This window comes from Pleurodeles waltl, chromosome 8 (genome assembly GCF_031143425.1).
Source record: "Pleurodeles waltl isolate 20211129_DDA chromosome 8, aPleWal1.hap1.20221129, whole genome shotgun sequence".
NCBI lineage: Eukaryota > Metazoa > Chordata > Amphibia > Caudata > Salamandridae > Pleurodeles > Pleurodeles waltl.
In genome coordinates, this window is record NC_090447.1 from 260120065 (window position 1) to 260138960 (window position 18896).

Consider the following 18896-nt stretch of genomic DNA (forward strand, 5'->3'; position numbering starts at 1 on the left):
ATTAATATACCCTTGCACCAACATATACTGTATGAGGACCAGAGGAATATTGGATAAAACATAAACAACAGGGATTTAAAAAAGGTAGAAAAAAAATGTTTTCCTGTTATCCACCACACTAACCTCTGCCCAATCCACCTCCTGTATAAGCCGAAAAATTGTTGGTCTTATGACACCCACCCACACCACCCACTGTATCTATCTACCCTACACTCCCTTAAGAAAATTGAGTAAAACAAAGGACCCCTCCCACCGACCCCCATCACCGCCTGCACATTCCCACCCTCTCTCAGCCGAAATCCGAAGTCTTCCCTCTCACATTGAGAGTGGAGAGTTGTCACAACGCTCACAACTGCTGTGTGAGAGCCACTTGTCAGGACAACTTAATTTCTCCTGAGTTCGGGCTCATGCAGACCTGCGCAGATGGCGGAGAAGGCATTTGGCACAGGAACAGCACCAACCGTGTACTTCTATCTCACTTTGGTCTGTTAGGAGAAGTAACATGAGATCGCAAACTTCCATTCTGCTATCTACCTTAGGTCTCAGGAGGGCTTCTCCTAGGCAATGACACAAAAGTGGTTAACCGTTTATCTCGCAGTATAAATATAGTTATATAGTTATCCACTCTAAAGGCTTCCAATAGAAGCCCTGTATAGCGAGAGCACTAACCACCTGGGCTACTTTATTTGACCAGTGTTCATCATCAAACAGATATCATTATCACCACCTCCCTATGCATTTTGAGAATGCACACTCCATAACCCACAGTGCTGCCAATGTTCTAAATGTTGAGCGCCACCACTACCCCAGCAGTGAGTCTATAAAAAGGGCTGGGAGAAATTATGTGGAACTATTTTCAACTGCATAGGATAGTGCAGCTCGCTATAGTCTTTGAGGAAATGATTTCCTCTGGAGCACATTTTATTTTAAAAGCTGGCACCGGGGGCTCGCCTCCCAGACAATATTTTTGCTGTGTATGTTAAATTTCTTAACTATTTGATCACTTTCAGACGAGAATAGGTAGTTGTAACCAAAAAAATACAAAGAGCAGTATTATATTAATAATACATAGTTGGTGCTGCTTGTCATTGCATAAATAAATACATTTTCTATACCACTACATTAAATAGCACTGGTAGGGATTCACAAAGCAATTTATGACTGTAAATGTGCTCATTTACACCTGACAGCTATATAAAGAATGTACTGGATATGGCTAACCAGATATGCTAATGTGTAATTCTCCACCACTACTATGTAACATTTAGCAAAAGTTAACCCGACGCCAGATGTAGGCAGTGAGAGGAACGAGGCGTGGTTTGTCTTCTCAGTTTGTAAATGCCAAAACACTTGTGAGTTTGTCAGCATTCACAAACTCCTACCTGACCCTTAGTATTATGGAAATGGTTCGAGTTTTACTCCAGCAAAAAGTTAGAATAACTGCTCCTTAGAGAAAATCGTTTTACTTTGAGTCAAAAAAGAAAAAAAAGGGTTTGCACTTTCGTCTGCCTTTCAGCAGTGCATCATTGAACACTATGCACAGCAGTTTTTAACCTTTTGACTTCTGTAGACCCGCACGGAATCATTACTGGACTCAAAGAACCCCCCACTGAGTCATAATTGGAAGCCAAGGACACCCACACTGAGCAATTTCTATGAAATGGATCTCAAAACAATACACAACAGTACAAAACAAGTATACACCAAATAAATATTTAATTATTGAAGTATTTTGTAATTCACAACCAAATAAAGACAAACTTTTCTAATTTGCAATTTTTTAAGATTTTATTTGAATGTAATTTATTCATGTTATTTGATAAAAGTTAATATTCTTTAATTTTGTAAAACAGTCGCAGACCCCTGAGTAGCCCTTGCCGAACCCCAGGGGTTCTCGGACCACTGCAGTAATGCATTGAGAAAATCGTAGCCTCTACAAAGATCACATTATAGACTTCATTGTATTCCCAGTTACCTGTGTCTTTTGCAGCTTTCCAAGCCTAACACTGTTGACGTATGTGCATGAGGGAAAATGGTAACTCTGCAACCAGATGGAATGGTAATTCTATGAGTGTAGCTTTAAATTCCCTTTTTGACTTGGGTCCATTATGTTTTCAGTCAGTTTGTGATATAACAGAACATGTGCAAAGAGTGGTCTGCTTTTTCTAATCTCTTAAATCTTTGAGTTGAACAGTGTCTTTAGTATTTGATGAGCTGGAGCAGCGCTATTTTACCACCTTTGCCATTGTTGCTTGTCACAGAAACTTGACAGGCATGCACAGATTTTTGCTGGCAGCATTTGTAGATTTATCTAAAAAAAAATGATCAACAGAATATAGCTCTATACCATGCACAAAATAACTTAACAATGCTATTTAAACATAGCAATGCTCAGCGAAACAGTCAAAACAGAATGCAAAACAACAACCACTGGACAATACAAAAAAATCACATTGCAATAAAGCAGCACAAAAACACAGCAGCACAAAAAACAACATAATTTATCACCACCACAAGAAAATGACACACAAGAAAGGAACGCACTTTTTATCACACATTACCAATTCCAGAACTCTATTTTCATCGGTGAAAGGTATTTGGAGCAAGCTTTGCCTTAATTTCCCACAAAGTACATGAAATAGCACCAGTAAAAAATGTTTTGAGATTCGGCTCCTGATCTTCAGTCACACAACTGATTTGTGTCCAAATGTCCTTTGGCGCTGCAGTTTTCTGAGTTCGAAAGTCCAAGGGGCAGTATTTGTTTTATTCCCTTAATGTGGTGACAGATAGAGATTGTTGCTAGCAGCAGAGAGATAATGAAATCAGCACATAGATTATTATTTTAACATAAAATGCCCGGCACATTCATCGTGCACCATGTAACACAAAAAATTCCAGTAGTAGGTAACATGAATGTGGGTGCTTAAGCAAAGTGTCTTCTTGGCAAATACAAGGCATGCATCCCCCTTCAACAATCTCCTCAGAAGCTTCTCAGGATCTTTGATTCCAGTCTTCTCAGGCGTTTCTAGCAATTCATGATTGCGAAATTCTTCCTAAACCAAAACTGGCATGAACACTGCAGCACTCACATAAACCAAGCATCTCCTTCAAGAAACATTTTAAAGGATAAATATGATTTCTATTTCAAGAGCTAAGTTTGTAGGACACATAGGTGGTCATTCTGACCCTGGCGGTCTTTGACTGCCAGGGCGGAGGACCGCGGGAGCACCGCCGACAGGCCGGCGGTGCTCCAATGGGGATTCCGACCGCGGTGGTAAAGCCGCGGTCGGACCGGCACCACTGGCGGAGTCCCGCCAGTGTACCGCGGCCCCATTGAAACCTCCGCGGCGGCGCAGCTTGCTGCACCGCCGCGGGGATTCCGACCCCCCCTACCGCCATCCAGATTCCGGCGGTCAGACCGCCGAGATCCGGATGGCGGTAGGGGGGGTCGCGGGGCCCCTGGGGGCCCCTGCAGTGCTCATGCCACTGGCATGGGCATTGCAGGGGCCCCCGTAAGAGGGCCCCTACATGTATTTCACTGTCTGCTGCGCAGACAGTGAAATACGCGACGGGTGCAACTGCACCCGTCGCACAGCTTCCACTCCGCCGGCTCGATTCCGAGCCGGCTTCATCGTGGAAGCCTCTTTCCCGCTGGGCTGGCTGGCGGTCTGAAGGCGACCGCCCGCCAGCCCAGCGGGAAAGTCAGAATTACCGCCGCGGTCTTTCGACCGCGGAACGGTAACCTGACGGCGGGACTTTGGCGGGCGGCCTCCGCCGCCCGCCAAGGTCAGAATGAGGGCCATAGTGCATACAATGTTGTGTGTTTTACATATTAAGAAATAAAATGTAGTAGAAATGCGTCATTACTTGAACTGTTTTCATACTGTGGTGCAACTGGAGGCAAACATTGTCCTAGCTTTGCAGGCTGGGAGCAGCAATATTTTTTCCCAGTTGTACAAAAGTTTCCTTCTGGACAAAGTAGTTCCAAGTCCAACTGTGCAAAAGTGGTCTTCTGTGACTGGCACTTCAAAGTTCAAATGTACAACTAAGAGTTGAAGGTCTGTAGCCCCTTGCTTTAGAGAAATAGCAGAACTTTGTAAATCCAAGGCTTTTAATAGTTGTTCAGAATAAATAGAAGAGAAAGTTCTTCTCATCTTGGTAAATTATTTTGTAGCATTATTCCACTGTAGCAACGCCCAAAGTAGGATGCTAGAGAAATCATGGGCTGTCCAGGAACTTGGACGACATTTTGTAGTATGATGCATGAATTTAAATGGACTAGATATAATGAAAGACATTCTATCTCTTGCCATTGCAGGCATCACCCTTGCCTTGCAAAATAACACAGTTCAATGACCAAGTCACGATCTGCTTCTAATTGACTGATTACATTAATTGTTTTGATATGGCAGTGGAAGCAAGCAAGTTAATTAAAAACATGAATTGCCCCTGCAAGAGTATTTAATGCAAATCCATCTTGTAAATTCGTTCACATTGATCCTTACATCGATTTCCACCAAGGATTAAAACATACAAAAACAAGTAAACACCAGTCACTCTTTAACTGGAGTGTTAGTGGTATCCTTTGCAGTACACATTTCATCAATATCAAATGACCACGAAAGGAGACTCAACAATTACAAGACAAGCATACTGCAATACACCAATTCATTACAGAACGGCTTGGCGTATTGTGTTTGTTGAATGGCTTATTTATTGTTTTCTTCAGGTCATAAAATCCTTACATGTCTTTCATAACAATTCAGTATTGTAATTCTTCAAAGGAAGTTGAAAACTACAAGCAAATATTTCATCTGAAGCAGAAACGACGGTGTACATGACTGTTAACGGATCTACTCGTACAATGACTTTGTTACTGGAACACATGTTGGAAAGCTCTGCTGCATTGTGTCTGAATAAAGGGAAAACTAGAAACCCCTTACAGGATGTTCCCTTCTTTTGGCCAGATCTGGCTGAGAAATCTACATGGGGAGCCATTGTCTGACGAGATCTGGAAGTTCTGCTATATAAAGACTGGCCTGCTGTCCCCAAGCAGCAGAGTCCATATTTATCCACTTTAAATTTCTGCATAGAGAGCACTAGACCGCCTTGAAACTTTGTCAGTTTGATCTCTGGGTGAATTCAAACTTAGTTAGATTCAGTGCACCAGAGTTCGACTTCCTACACTTGGAATGGTCATGCAACCCTGTTCAAACTTACTGGAGAAAGGTCACTTCAGCCCTATCAACTGTGCTGTTCTGTTGCATCCGAAGATCGCTGCAATGGGCTCCGTGAGGAGACTCTACTCCACACAAAAATCTAGCAGCCCTTGTCCTGTTATTGGCCAAAAGATTGGTTGCATGCAAATGAGATAGAGGTACAGCCCCCAAATTCAAGCTATAGTCGGAATCACTTTTAATTGGTAATGCTCAACTTGGCCTTTATGTAGAAATCTTCCCCCCAACATTTTGACCTAGTGTTATATGGATCCCAGTGAAGTCTTACCTGCTTGCCACTCAGGGCGGATGGAGTACTTGCTTTGAATTTTTCTTCTGCCTCAATGTCCATTGTCTGCACCCCCTTCATCCATTGGCATGAACAGGGCAGCTTTAGGGCGGGGTGATTGGTGCGGCCGCACTGGTCACTGACCTGGAGGGAGGACACTGACCTCAGAGGGGCGCTGTGTTGTGCAATAACTTACGATTCAAAAGCATCTGCTGGGAGTTCATTGTGCGTCCAGCTTTGAGGCAGCAATAAAAATGTCATGATGTGTCTTGTGATTAATATTCCTGCTAGAGAGAGAGAAATCAGAGTTTTGTCTAGTAGCAGGTTTGACTCGCCATAAAGTGAAATAGAGGATTATTATGTCTGCTGCCAAGAACAGATCCGGATTTTATTTGGATGGCTGAGTGGATTAGTAAAACTAGCCTTTACCAGCGCTTTAAAACAAATGAAATGTATGTGTGAGCGGGGATAGGGACAGATGAGGGGTACTCTTGCCAGGTGGTAGTGGGGGAATCCGAGGAGGACTTCATTGGGAATGCACCAAAAAAAGATTGTCCCACTGGGTGCCATGAGGTACTGGGTTTTTCAGAACCGGTACTGATCCGGTAACCCAGTGGTGCCAAGGTACACCCAAAGACCTCGGGTACTTTCCTGATTCAGACCACAGAAACTCAGAGTCTTCTAGGTGAAGTCAAAGATCGAATTTATTGGCTGCAACCAAGTAACAAGCGTCCTAGAAGTACAACAGCACGGTTTGTATGTTCTCAGGAGACTGTGTTTCAATGCAAAGTCAGGTTTCCTTATATACAGTTTTTTAAGCTTCAGGCAAACATTCTTGACATTTTGGTTGGTCATTCACATGTTTTCACTACAAAGGAAAAAACAGTGTCATGATGAAACCTCATATTTCATGTCATCCAACCCATAATAAATTACCCGGCAAGGCCTAGTATTTTACATCAAATAAGTGTGGACCCCCAATAAAAACGGGCACCTCCCCCTCGTAAAGTAAGAAGAAGAAAAGAGCAGGTGCAGGTGTGAGCAAGATTAGGCAGGGTGTGTGAGCGATAATAAGGGTTTTATGGCATGGTGTGCCTTGATGCTATCTGATTCGGCCACTGGGAGAGGGACTGACCAAACAGGTTTGGCCTGAGGCAATGGTTCCAGCTTGCCCAGGTCAGAGAAAAGTCAATCAAGGTGTACGTGTCCTTGGAATCAAATCTGACTGTATTATAAGCCTATGTGAGGGCAACTTTTAAAAATGGCTGCCGTGTATAAAATGGGAGCCACGAGTGCAGGACGAAAATGGCGATTTCGAGGTGAAAACGCTACTGGAATTGAGCGAAAATGCTCATGCTTAGTGTACTAGTCATTATCGGTCTTTTGATACTAAAATCGTACTGCTGTGGCAAAGTAAATTACATGGGTCCAGAATTTTTAGAACCACAGCCACCAGCTCTAAATCCGGCCCTGGGCGTATCTGTACTGCTGATTTGTGGGGAGGGGATGTGTGCCCACTGATTGGTATATTTAACCCAACATAAGTGTTTACGAATGATTGTCAATCTATACCAAATCGGCAAATGATAAGAAACATGATCAACGTAACCTGTAATGTACCAGAATAGTTTTTTGTTTGTTGTTGTTTCTACAATTATTAAAAAGCATTACAAAAACGTTATCCATACACAACACTGTACAAAAATATTCAGTGCAAACCATCTACTCCCATATTATTTGGGTCTCTTTTCAAGATTCATAATCTTTACCATACTTTAATGCACACATATTAGAAACCTACGTATGCCTTGACCTTTACTCTGTACCACTCAGACCATTTAACTTTACATCTGCATTTATACATCTGCATTTATATTGCAGAGTATTCACTCTAACATATATATTTTGACTTAGGGCCTGGTTTAGGCCGATGGAGTTTACTCTGTTCCGATGGTGGAGGGCAATGCCTCCACCGTTCAGAAAGACCTCTACCAACCAATTTTAGAGTTGTCCTCTTATTGTGCAGACAAGCTGTTCATCTCTGGCAGTTCATGGTACGCATGGATCCAGATCCAGGACACCGTCAGACTGCAGCATAAGATGTGTTAAAAAAAAAAGTTAAAAATAAGGCAGCATGCTTTTTCCATCTATAAAGCCAGGATCTGAAACAATAAGCCACAATCTATAAGGAACACTCCAACGCTGCTCCAATTTAAGAAAGTGTTGAAGGTGCACCTCTTACAATACAACTACATCACAATGCATTGATAGCCCACAAACTAGCCACCTCTCCCATCACTCACTGACATTGTGCTTGTCTTTGACACTTTTCAGAGCTCTGCTGCCTTTTTGCTAGGTTTGTGCTCTACAAATACCACATTTAAACATACACACATACACACATACATACATACATACATTCATACATACCTCGAGGCCTAAGGGTAGGTCAATCACTGCACAAGGGCTACAGAGGATAGACCTTGGTCTGACAACCCCTAACGCTGCGTGTTGCTGGGCCCAACGCTGAATTTATATAATTCATAAAAACCACTCAACAGCATCCTAATCCTTTATATTATTACTTGAAATTTCAATACATTCTTTTATCCAATGTGTACCATTATGTGCTACTTTGCATACCTCCACTTGCCATTCAATTTTTTATTGGGTTGTGATTCTACCATTCTTTCCCTTCGTACCCATCAGGATCACCCCGATCTTAAAAGCCATTGCAAACAAACAATCGAGGAAAATAGAGAGTTTTTACCTTGCAGAAACACCTTTAAAAGGTCAGACTGAATGACAAAATGTAACCAACCTCTAAGGCCTTCCATGACCCATTTTGCGCACTCGTATCATATACTAGGTGCCTGAGATATATAGTTTACAATTTAGTACATTTGCAAAGTCGACACCTTTTAATTAAACTTGTAACTAGTTGTTAAATTTGTTCTGTATGATGTTTGACTTTTGACAAGAAAGTCTGAGGCCGATAATGTCTGATTAAATAAAGTGAAATAGAAATAGTCTGTGGTGTCGCTCTGTAATAGATGCAGCAGAATATAATTTTCCTTTCTTTGTTATCACTTGCGAACTAACTGTGATGTCATGAGATTCCGAACTTTCTGTACTGTGTACAGATGTGCTTCTGCCTTACAGAGACCTCCTCATCGTGTAGTCCTTCTTACTCTGACTTTTACAGTTTACAATTTTGACAGCTTCACCTTCCTGTACATGTGCAGGCTTGAGTCTTTTCGTGCATTTTCCCCTTGGTATTAACACAGTGATGTGGGGGCTTTCTTTTTACCAAATTGTCTGAGGTTTTACTTTGATTGTCTCTTGCACCATCAGTGTAAATGTGCTTTATCGTAAAAGTGGTGGGTTTAATGTGATGCTCCCAAATCACTGATCATTTCAAAGCAGATTGTCCTGCCCCTCCTATTTCCTTCCCATCTTTAATTTTCAATTTACATCCATCCTTCTGTTTGCTCCATCATTCACTTTAATGTGCTTTGATTCAGTATGATTTATTCACATATTACTTGAAACTGCCAGTTTCCTGCATTTGTTGCGCCTTTTAATGCACATGAGAGCCAACATTTAGTAGTGCAGTAGAGTTTGTCTTGCCAGCCTCCCCCCTCAAACGCAGGCCACGAACAAAGACACGTTGACCAGTTTTTTACAGTTGCATACGTTCATGAACACTTGTTCGTCTATTCTTTAAGAAGTCTGTTTGAGCATTAATGTATTTAAATTTGTTGTCTTTGTGCCTTGGCACCATAATACTTTTGATCCAACAATATGCCAGGGGTCCTCCACCGTTTAACCAGGGATTACATTGTGCTCGGCTGGGCATTATCATGCTATGTATGCCCACAATATGTTGTGAATTACCACAATAATGCAGGGGCCGACATTAAAGTAGGCGTGGGTGTCATGGATTCCCAAATTACGTTAAGAATCATCAACATTGTGCAATCGATGCACACAATATTGCAAGGATTGCCAGCATACTTCCAAGAACCATCACTGCGAAATGGAGATCCATAATATTCCAAGAATGACCACCACTGAGTTAAGGTAACAGGATGCCACATGTAGGCATCACTCTGCACACAATATGTCAAAATGAACAACATTTAAACAGAATCGTCATTAGGGCAGAGATAGGCACCATCATCTCATGGATACCTATAATACATCAGGAATGGACACTATTATTTTAAGAGCAGTATTTTCCCAGGGGTAGGCCAATAGTATCTTTAGGTCTGCAGAGTCTCCACACATAAAAATATAGGACAGTCCCATCTTTTTATGTGCGTAGACTCCACAGTTGTAGACACTAGTAGCGAAATGTCTTTGTGAATATCAACCAGTCATAAACTCATACAAAATTGTAAGTTTACCTCTGTGAGTCACGCCATGAGGTTTATTGAAGTATGTCCCAAAAATAACCCAGACTGAAAAAAGTAAATTCAGACAAGTAGAAGAGGTGAATGGTTTCAGCAGGGCTTCCAACTAAGGCAGGTTTGATGTTTTTGAATAAATGGCATGATGTGCCATTTGCCACGTGATATTCGGATTTATCCGAATATAAGGAAAAACGGAGCAGGCAATAGATTGTAGTACTGGCAGCTTCTGGAGAAACTACTCACCTTTTAGAAACACTTAAAACGTTTATTTGAAGCCGTGCATATTAGGGAAAGGGCATTTTGTGGAGTATGCTTGAGCTTCACAAACGTTCATAACAGGACACAACATGGAATGAGTCATTACAACATGGCACAATACAACACAGAGCAACTGGTTGGCACATGGTGCTAGACCTGCCCCTTTTGGTTTGGATAAAGGTGATAGTTTCTGCATTGTAATATTGCAGGACTATTTCATCCATTTTTCTTTTCATGCAGATTGTTCAAGAATATGAAAGAGCTGTTATTTTCAGACTTGGCAGAGTCAACCGATCTGGTGCCAAGGGACCGGGTACGTATCTGTGTCTATCAGTGTGACTCTGAAATCATACATTTCTGTGCATGTGTACGTTTTGAGGTACAGTCTAAGAAAAGTCCTCTTTGCTTCTAGTATTCTCTTGAATAATCCTACTGATATGATGTAGAGAAGATTAGTGGAATATGTCACCACTACGAAGTTTGATGCTAACAGTACTTTTCATCTCGTCTTCCCTCATGTCTCTTCTTCTCTCTCTCTTCTTCTTTGTTTTTTCTTACAACAGTTAGACTAAACACTCTCATGGGATATGTATTAATTATAAGTGCAACACAGTAAACAATGTTGCTCTTGTAGGAGACAGGACAGCATCTTATCTAGTACATTATAGTGATGCGGCACTTTTGACACCAAAAATAGACATGGTAACCAATAGTTACTGCCTGAATCTTTAGTACCTGATTGAAAAGGTCCACCTATACTATTCTCCAAAGGCAATTCCAGACAGTTCCAAGAATTGGATGAGATGGGCTTACTCATGTTATGTGACATGCTTCATTATAGACCACCTCATACCACCCTAGTAAGATAACTACCTGGGTGGACTCAACCTCAAGTGGGATTATGTTGAGGGAGTTCTTAGAACTATTAAATCTGGATAGTTATCTGGGATCCAGTTGTTAAAGTTAAAACTACATCAGGATAAAACACAGGACTATTCTTTATTTGGGGGCACCCTCTGTCTGATAAAAAGTGCTAAAAAGCATTAGTCAGAGAACTTTGTTGGGTATTATGGCCCCATGTACCTCTGTAGTGCCAACATGTTTCTGCCCTTTAATAAGCCTAATCAGGTCTCGGACAAACTTTAGGGCTTAAATAGGTTCCCCATTACATCTAATTCACTACTCTCGTGAAGGTAAAGCGAAGGACCTACCTCTCCTAAATGCACACAAGGTAAAATATTTTACCTAATTGAGAAGAAAACTAGAAAAGTAATCAAATGTTGGATAAGTTGTCAATACTCTTTTTTTATGTACCTCACAATGTTTATATACCAACATGAATATACTGGTTACATTATATTTACAAATTAAAAAAGTCTCTGCTTTCTGTGTCAAAATGCGAAGACCCATATGGGTAATTCTTGAAGGGAGAGACATTTGGGATGTAAACTATAATCATCCCTTTAGGAAGCTCTTTTTGTCAAAAGTATGAGAAATGGGATTTAAATACACATGCCCGCCGACATTGACCTCTCTTATGGACTGCATTTTCCAAGTGTCCCACAGTCTAGCCTTTCTGTCAAAAATGGGATTTATATAGACATGCCTGGCGGCAATTACCGCATTTATGAACTGCAATTCCCAAGTGTCCCACAGTCTAACATGTGACTGCACCTCGTGTGTATTAGTAGTGGTGTTCTGGGTGTGGGGGTTATGTTCAAACACGCCCCACAGAAGATGCTTCCTTTCAGGGTGGGTAGTTCCCTTGTATCTGATCTAATTACAGGGCTTCTAGGCCTAGCCAGTGTGGGTACATACATCGGGGTGCATATCAGGCTTGGCAAGCCCCAGTGCACTACGTGGCAGCTGCGTTGTTAACAAAAGAGGTATGCACACTGCGGCCATACTTGGCATTGGCACGGTTTTGCCTAGCACACCCCTGTGTATTACAAAACCCCCATATGGCAGTCAAAATAAGGCAAATGCACAGCAGCTGTACAGAGCAGCTACATGGATTGACCAATGGTGGGGCTGGTGGCCCATTAAGTACACCTCCAACTGGGGTCAATGTATTTGACCTTAATTGAACAATGCTCAGTAGCATATATAGGCTATCTTTACCATTGAATCTTTCCCGGCTGTATCTGGGGGCAGGGTAGGATTTCAGAGGTGAACCTCCTTGACAAAGTAAGTGATTTGGCCTCCATATTTTCCACTTCTTGTTAGCAAAAAGAAGTGACTGAAGGGTAATACATATGATATCTGATTTGGGAGACCTAAGAGTGGGTTCCCCTTCCCTTCTCATTTGTATTCCCTTGATTACATGCTAAAAAGCTGTATTTTACTAACCGTTTGGTACTTTATAGTATGATGATTATATAACAGGCGCAGCTCCTCCATTAGGGCGGAGGACCGTCACCCCCCTGCCAGCAGCAGCAGCTGCAAAATCTTTCACAAAAAAAGATAATAAACTATGTTTATTATCATTTTTTGACAAAAGGGGTGGGGCCACAGGCTTGACGAGCACTGAGAGGGAGTGCACAGCACTCCCCCTCACTGCGCATGTATGTTTGGCCGGCTGTTTGCCAAACACACATGTGCAGTAGGCATTCTCCAGCCCAGCAACACAGTTGCCTGGCTGGAGAGAGCATGCACAGGCTCCCAGTCTGCCTGGGAGAACCCTGGCTGGGCGCTCCCAGCCAATCCTAGTGCTGCTTTGGGCAGTGTCAGGATTGGCTGCAGAGCAGGCTGGGAGCCTGTGCCTGCAGCCTGCATTAGAGGATTAGAGGAGAGGCACAGTGGTGACGGCAACGACGATGAAGGCAAGTTTATTTTATTTTTTTAATTAATTTCACCCCCCCAAACACTCCTCCTGTGCGCCACCCCGCCCCTGGTTATCACTGCGAGCCGCTCCTGTAATATAAATGATTATACATTTTTCTTAGAGTGTGACTACAGGAGTTGCCCACCCCCATACAGACCATGAGACACGGGGTCTAATTAAATTAGATAACAGTCACATGGCATTGCAGCATGGTTTTACACTCACACATGTTTTTTCCCCACCTGTTTGAGCATGAAGTGTGAAAATGTATGAGTCACGAGTGCCATATTTGCTTTCAGCATGTATTTTTGAGTGTGGTGGAGCAGAGAATAGCGGCGTCAACACAAAAGGGTTTTGAAAGTTTACCCAATAATTGACTACTTTTCTGCTTTTCTTCTCTACTAGGTAAAATTTTTTACCTTGTGTGGGGTTAGGAGAGGTAGGTCCTTTCCTTTACCTCCATGAGAGTAGTGAATTAGATGTAATGGGAATCCTATTTAATCCCTGAAGAATGCCCAAGATCTGATTAGGCTTATAAAAGGGCAGAAACATGTTGGCACTACAGAGTTATATAGGGACCATAAAATACAGCAATGTCCGCTTTTGAGCACTTTTTATACATACCCAAGGTATCACCAAATAAACAATAGTCTTGTGGTTTATCCTGAGGTATTTTCAACTTTAACAACTGGATCCCAGATAACTATGCAGATTATTAAATATTTCTAAGAACTCCCTCAAGCTAGTCCCACTTGAGTTTGCGTCCGCCCTGATGCTATCTTATCAGGTACCCAATTCTTTGAATTGCCTTAGGAGAATAGTATAGCTGGACTATCTTTTCAGATTAAGTACTACAGATTCCAGCTGCACCAGCCCTATTGGTAACCGTATCTATTTGTGTTGTAATAGGTTTTTAGAGGCAGACGCAGGATCCACAATAGCCTCATTCCTTCTCTCATAGCGGTTCTGGCTGCATCCCTTTTCCCCAGTGCTGGCAATCTTTTAGCCTGCCTAGTGCCAAACAAACACCTTTGCATCGTGCATGATGTCTACCATAGGTTGTGTACTGGGAAGGTATTATGCTTTGACACACTTCAAAAGTGTTTTCACAGATTATGTGTGCTGCACAGTGGGGTACACATGCAATGTGTGAAAAGCTAGGGGAAATAAAGCATTTTTCCTTGTTAGGGCCTGCCTTGAGGAGGTATTATTTTTTGGTGCAAAGCACTTTCTATCATTGTTAGTAGATCAAAAGCCATGAGTGGTAGCAGTGAAACACCCACGTACCACTCATAAAATGTCTCCTTAATGCAAAGTACTGCAAAGTAGAGCAAAACGCTACTTGCTTTACATTAAGGGCTACTTTCCAGCGCAAAAACTGTTTTGTGCATGGAAAGTAAATCATTTATCAAAACTTTTTGCTACTTTGCATCACTTTTGGTGACTTTGCACTGGCAGAAAGAATGGATAATTTTGCCACTTTCTGTATTTACTGCTCGTTGAAAAGATCCCTAGTCTGCAACATGCAGTTTGGCCCATCTCACTAAAGTGCAACCTCAGCTTATACTCTCAGTGTTTCTATACCTCCACTTAGTGCTGCTCACCTTCTCAATCCTTATGTTGCATTGCACATCATTCCTGCAGCAGATACCATTATTCCATATGCCTGTGCAATGTTTCTGTCTCCTCCTACCTTCTCTAAAGCATGAACTTGATCTCTGGTATCAATCAATCAGCTTTTGTAAAGTTCAGCACTGTCACCCCTACAGGTATCTGGGTGCTGTGGGTGTAACATCTCCATCGAACAGCCAGTTCTTGAGTTTTTTTCTGAAGTCTGCTAGGGAGGATGCTGTTCAGAGGTGAGAGGGGGCAGGATGTTCCAGGTCTTGGCAGTGATGTAGGAGAAGAAGCGCCCCCCTCTGTGGCTATGATGAATGTGGGGTGTATACATGAGGTCAAGAGAGGAGGAGTGCAGGTGTCTTGGGGTAGATGAAAGTTCAGTTGATGGTTGATATTGAATGGTCCTTGATTGCTTAGAGCTTTGTAGGTGTACATGAGGCTCTAGAACTGGCATTCAGTCAGTGGAGGTTTCTGAGATAGGGGGTGATGTGGTTCCATTTGGAGAGGTCCAGGATGAGTCTCGCTGTGGCATTCTGTATGTCTGGAGACTTTTGAGATGCTGGCAGGAGATGCCTGCATAGAGAGCCTTGCTGGGGATGAAGGGCCGGGCGAACCTTTTTTACTGGTGTTAACTGGGATCCATCTGAAGATTCTGTGGCGCATGTGAACGATGTGGAAGCAGGATGAGAGGAGTGCTTTGATTGTTGTTTCATGGTCAGCCTAGGTTGTGTGTATGGTCTGTGGTTGTAGGTGTAAGTCTAAGTTCTGCTGGCCACCAGCTGTGGTCCCACGCGTAGGTGCTCTTCCTGAAGATAAGTACTTCTGTCTTGTTGGAGTTGTATTTGAGGCAGTTGTCTCTCATTCAGTTGGCTACATTGGTCATGGCATTGCAGATGTTGGTTTTGGCATTGGAGGGGTCCTCGCTGAGCGATAAGATTATTTGTGTTGTCAGCGTAGGAGATTATGTTGTGTCCAAGAGATCTGATGATGTCTGCAAGGGGGGGTCATGCAGGTGTTGAACAGGGTGGTGCTGAGGTAAGATCTTTGGAGTGAGTCCATATGATGCCCTTCGGTTGGGAGGTGAAGGAAGGCAGCCGGATGCTCTGTGTGTTACCTGTAAGGAAAGAGGTGATACACTTGAGGGCGTTTAGCTGTGTGCCAATGTTGTAGAGTCTGTCGATGAGGGTGTGGTGAGAGACGGTGTCAAATGCAGCAAAGAGGTTGAGGAGAATCAGGGCCACAGTTTCTCCATAGTCAAGGAAAGATCTGATGTCATCTGTGGCAGCAATCAGCATGATCTCAGTGCTGTGGTTGGTGTGGAAACATGATTCCAAGGTATCAAGTAGGTGGTTTTGTTCCGGGTGTTTGATGAGTTGTTGGTTGATGGCTTTCTTGAGTACTTTGGCTAGGTAGGGGAGTAGGGAAATCTGTCGATAATTTTTAAGATTGCTGGGGTTGGCGGGGAGTTTCTTAAGAAGGGGTCTGACCTCTGTGTGTTTCCATCTACCATGGTGAGTTTACTGCTGATTGCGATGATTCTGAGGTTGAGGATACAGTGGGAATGAGGGTCAGTGGACACACCTGAGTGGATGGAAGACATGATGGCCGTGGTGGCCTGAGTGGTGAGCGGAGACAAGGTGGTGATAACTCGCTTGATGTGTGTTGGTTGGTTGAGATGGATGAGGTTGAGAGACGTGGATTGTTGTTCAAAATTGTGGTAGATTGAGGTGATCTTGGTGTGGAAGTATTCAAAGAGAGAGTGGCAGAGTGATTGGGAGGGGTGGATGGTGCTCTCTGTGACTGTCGGGTTAGAGAATTCTTGACTATTTTGAAGAGCTCCTTCATGTACTTTGGCCTCCGTGTCAATGCAGGCTGTGATGGCTGCTTTATTAGCATCCTTGATGCGAAGGTGGCAGTTGCTGAGGGCTTCTTTATGGGTGGCTCTGTTGGAGTGGTTCATTGTGGCACACCATTGTTTCTTGAGTCTGTAGCAGTTGTACTTGATGAGCTCAGGGATGTACCAGCTGGTGTCTTTTGAGGTTTTGCTGATTTTTGCTGGTTTCAATAGGGCTACTCTGTCGGCACAGTTGGTGATCCATGCAGAGAAGTTCTGGATGGCTTGGTCAAGGTCTCATGATGTTTCCGGTTGAGAGGTGCTGAGGGTCTGTTTCCAGTGTGTCTTCGTTACCTTGCTCCAGCTGTGGTGGGAGGAGCTCTGATGGTTGGAGATGGTGTGCTGAGCGTCGGAGGTCGTGAAGTGGACCATGGCGTGGTTGGTCAAGGTGACTTCTGTGATGTGGCTGAATTTGATTCTGTCACTGCCGGTTAAGATGACATCAAGAGTGACCGGCTTTGTGCGTGGGTTTGGTGACAAGTTGAGTGAGGCCAATGTTGTTCAGGTTCATGAGGAGGGTGGTGGAGTTGGTGTCGTCGACATAGAAATGAAGGTTGCTGAGTAGGATGTAGTGGTAGGAGGCAATGGTTCGAGGTGTGATGGGGCTGGAAATGGCATTGCAGAAAGCTGATTGGAGTCCTGGAGTCTGTATACAGGGTGCCTCTTATCATGTTCTTGGCGTCGGTCTGTAGTTGGAAGCTAAAGAGTTCCGGGAGAGGTGTTGGGTCATCGTCTGTGTCGGTGCATCAGATGGTTTCTTTGAAGATGATGGCGATGCCTCCACCAAGTTTGTTGTGGCAGTCTTGGTGTATTATCTTGTAGCCATCTGGAGTTCAAGGAGGGGCTGAGACAGGTTTTGATGATGAAAGCAAAGTCAGGGGAGATGGTGGTGTGCCAGATTTCCCTGGCATGCTTGCAGAGGGATCGGGTGTTGAGCAGGATTCACTAGAGTGGTTCCGGGTTGTTTGTGGTCTTGTGGGTGGAAATGGCATGGAGTCCTGTGCAAGCTGGCAGACCTGTGTTATATGAGAATTAGCAGTGGCGGCAGGTGAATGGTCCTTTCATTGATTGCAGGGAAGATGTGTGGCAGCATTTGCTCCAGTGGCTGGTGTCTAGGGCCAGGAGCTCCTTGGCAGTGCAGCGGCAGATGGCAGGAGGGCCAGAGGTCCTGGTCCTGGGTGCAGACCAAGTGTGGATGGGCACAGATGGGCTTGCTATTGCCACGCTTTTGGCACACCAGCGGCGTAGCCACTGCACGAAACCGCAGCAGGGTCGCACTGTAGCCTCTATTAAGTAGGTCCTCAGGTGAGGGCTTAGGCACTGGGTTACGGGAAGTGTGAAACAGCAGGAGGAGGAAAATGGCAGGAAGAGAGGAGCAGGAGGAGAAAAATGGGCAGAAGAAAGAAAAGAGGGAGCTGAAAAACAAGCAGAAGAGAGGGAAAAAAGAGCAGAAAATGCGCAGAAGAGAGGGGAAAAAGGAGCAGAAAAACAAGGAGAAGAGAGGGAGCAAGGAGCAGAAAAATGAGCAGAAGAGGGAAAGGAGCAACAAAACAACCAGAAGAGAGGGCAAAAAGGATATGAAGAGCACAAACCAAGGCAGCAGAGGGTGGCTGCTGGCAAGCTAGACAGGAGACTGTCACAAGGGCAGCTGGCACGAGGACCTGCTCCTGTAATGTTGGCAATAGGCTACAATGGGTATTATATATGCCTTGCTAAAAATAGACATGTTCTAGGCTTATCATCCCATGTTCAGTAACAGAAGATGTTTTCCAGTTGCCACTATACCATGCTTCCACCCATCCATGGAATTTGTGTAGACCCCTTTCAATTCCACCAGCAAAATCCGATTTGTGCCTGCTTATGCACCTCATCCAACTGAACACAATGTTCCAGTGCTCTTTCATGCACACGTTTCCTTTAGATATCACTTTATTTAAACAGGGCAAGTGAAATATTTTTGTCTTTTGTCATGTTTCCATTGACCACTTTAAGTGGACTCGTTGAAAAGATTTAAATAGTAGGTGCCAAAGATTATCTGCTTGTGTTGTATTAGCCCTCACTGACTGAAATGCAGCTTGGCTGTGTGGCGGTCACATTATACAGCCGCACAGAGTTTCTGGGGAATGTACCTCTCAAATCTCATTTTGCTCCAAGCTGACAGAAGACAGCCTAGGAGTGCATTTAACTGCTGCGCCCACTGTGCAACGTTTTCTTTTTTGTCTGTGTTCTGGGCCCCACATGGAATTTCTGCTATCCTTTGGTTGACCCTAATTGTTGCCAAAGGCATGGTACATACCATTACTAGGATCCGCTAGTGTGCTCCATAGTTCATATTGCTAACAAGGTTGTTCAAAGGGGATTTATTGTGGTGCTCCTCCTT

General features: G+C 43.5%; 1 protein-coding gene across 1 annotated transcript in view; it reads left to right on the forward strand.

Annotated features, from left to right (window-relative positions):
* The window catches only part of LOC138249904 (stomatin-like), a 184873-nt gene that overhangs the window by 10748 nt on the left and 155229 nt on the right, over nucleotides 1-18896 (forward strand). Inside the window, exon 3 of the mRNA XM_069204122.1 lies at nucleotides 10419-10491. Within this exon, the coding sequence (XP_069060223.1) occupies nucleotides 10419-10491 (73 nt within the window). The remainder of the gene's footprint in view (nucleotides 1-10418; nucleotides 10492-18896) is intronic.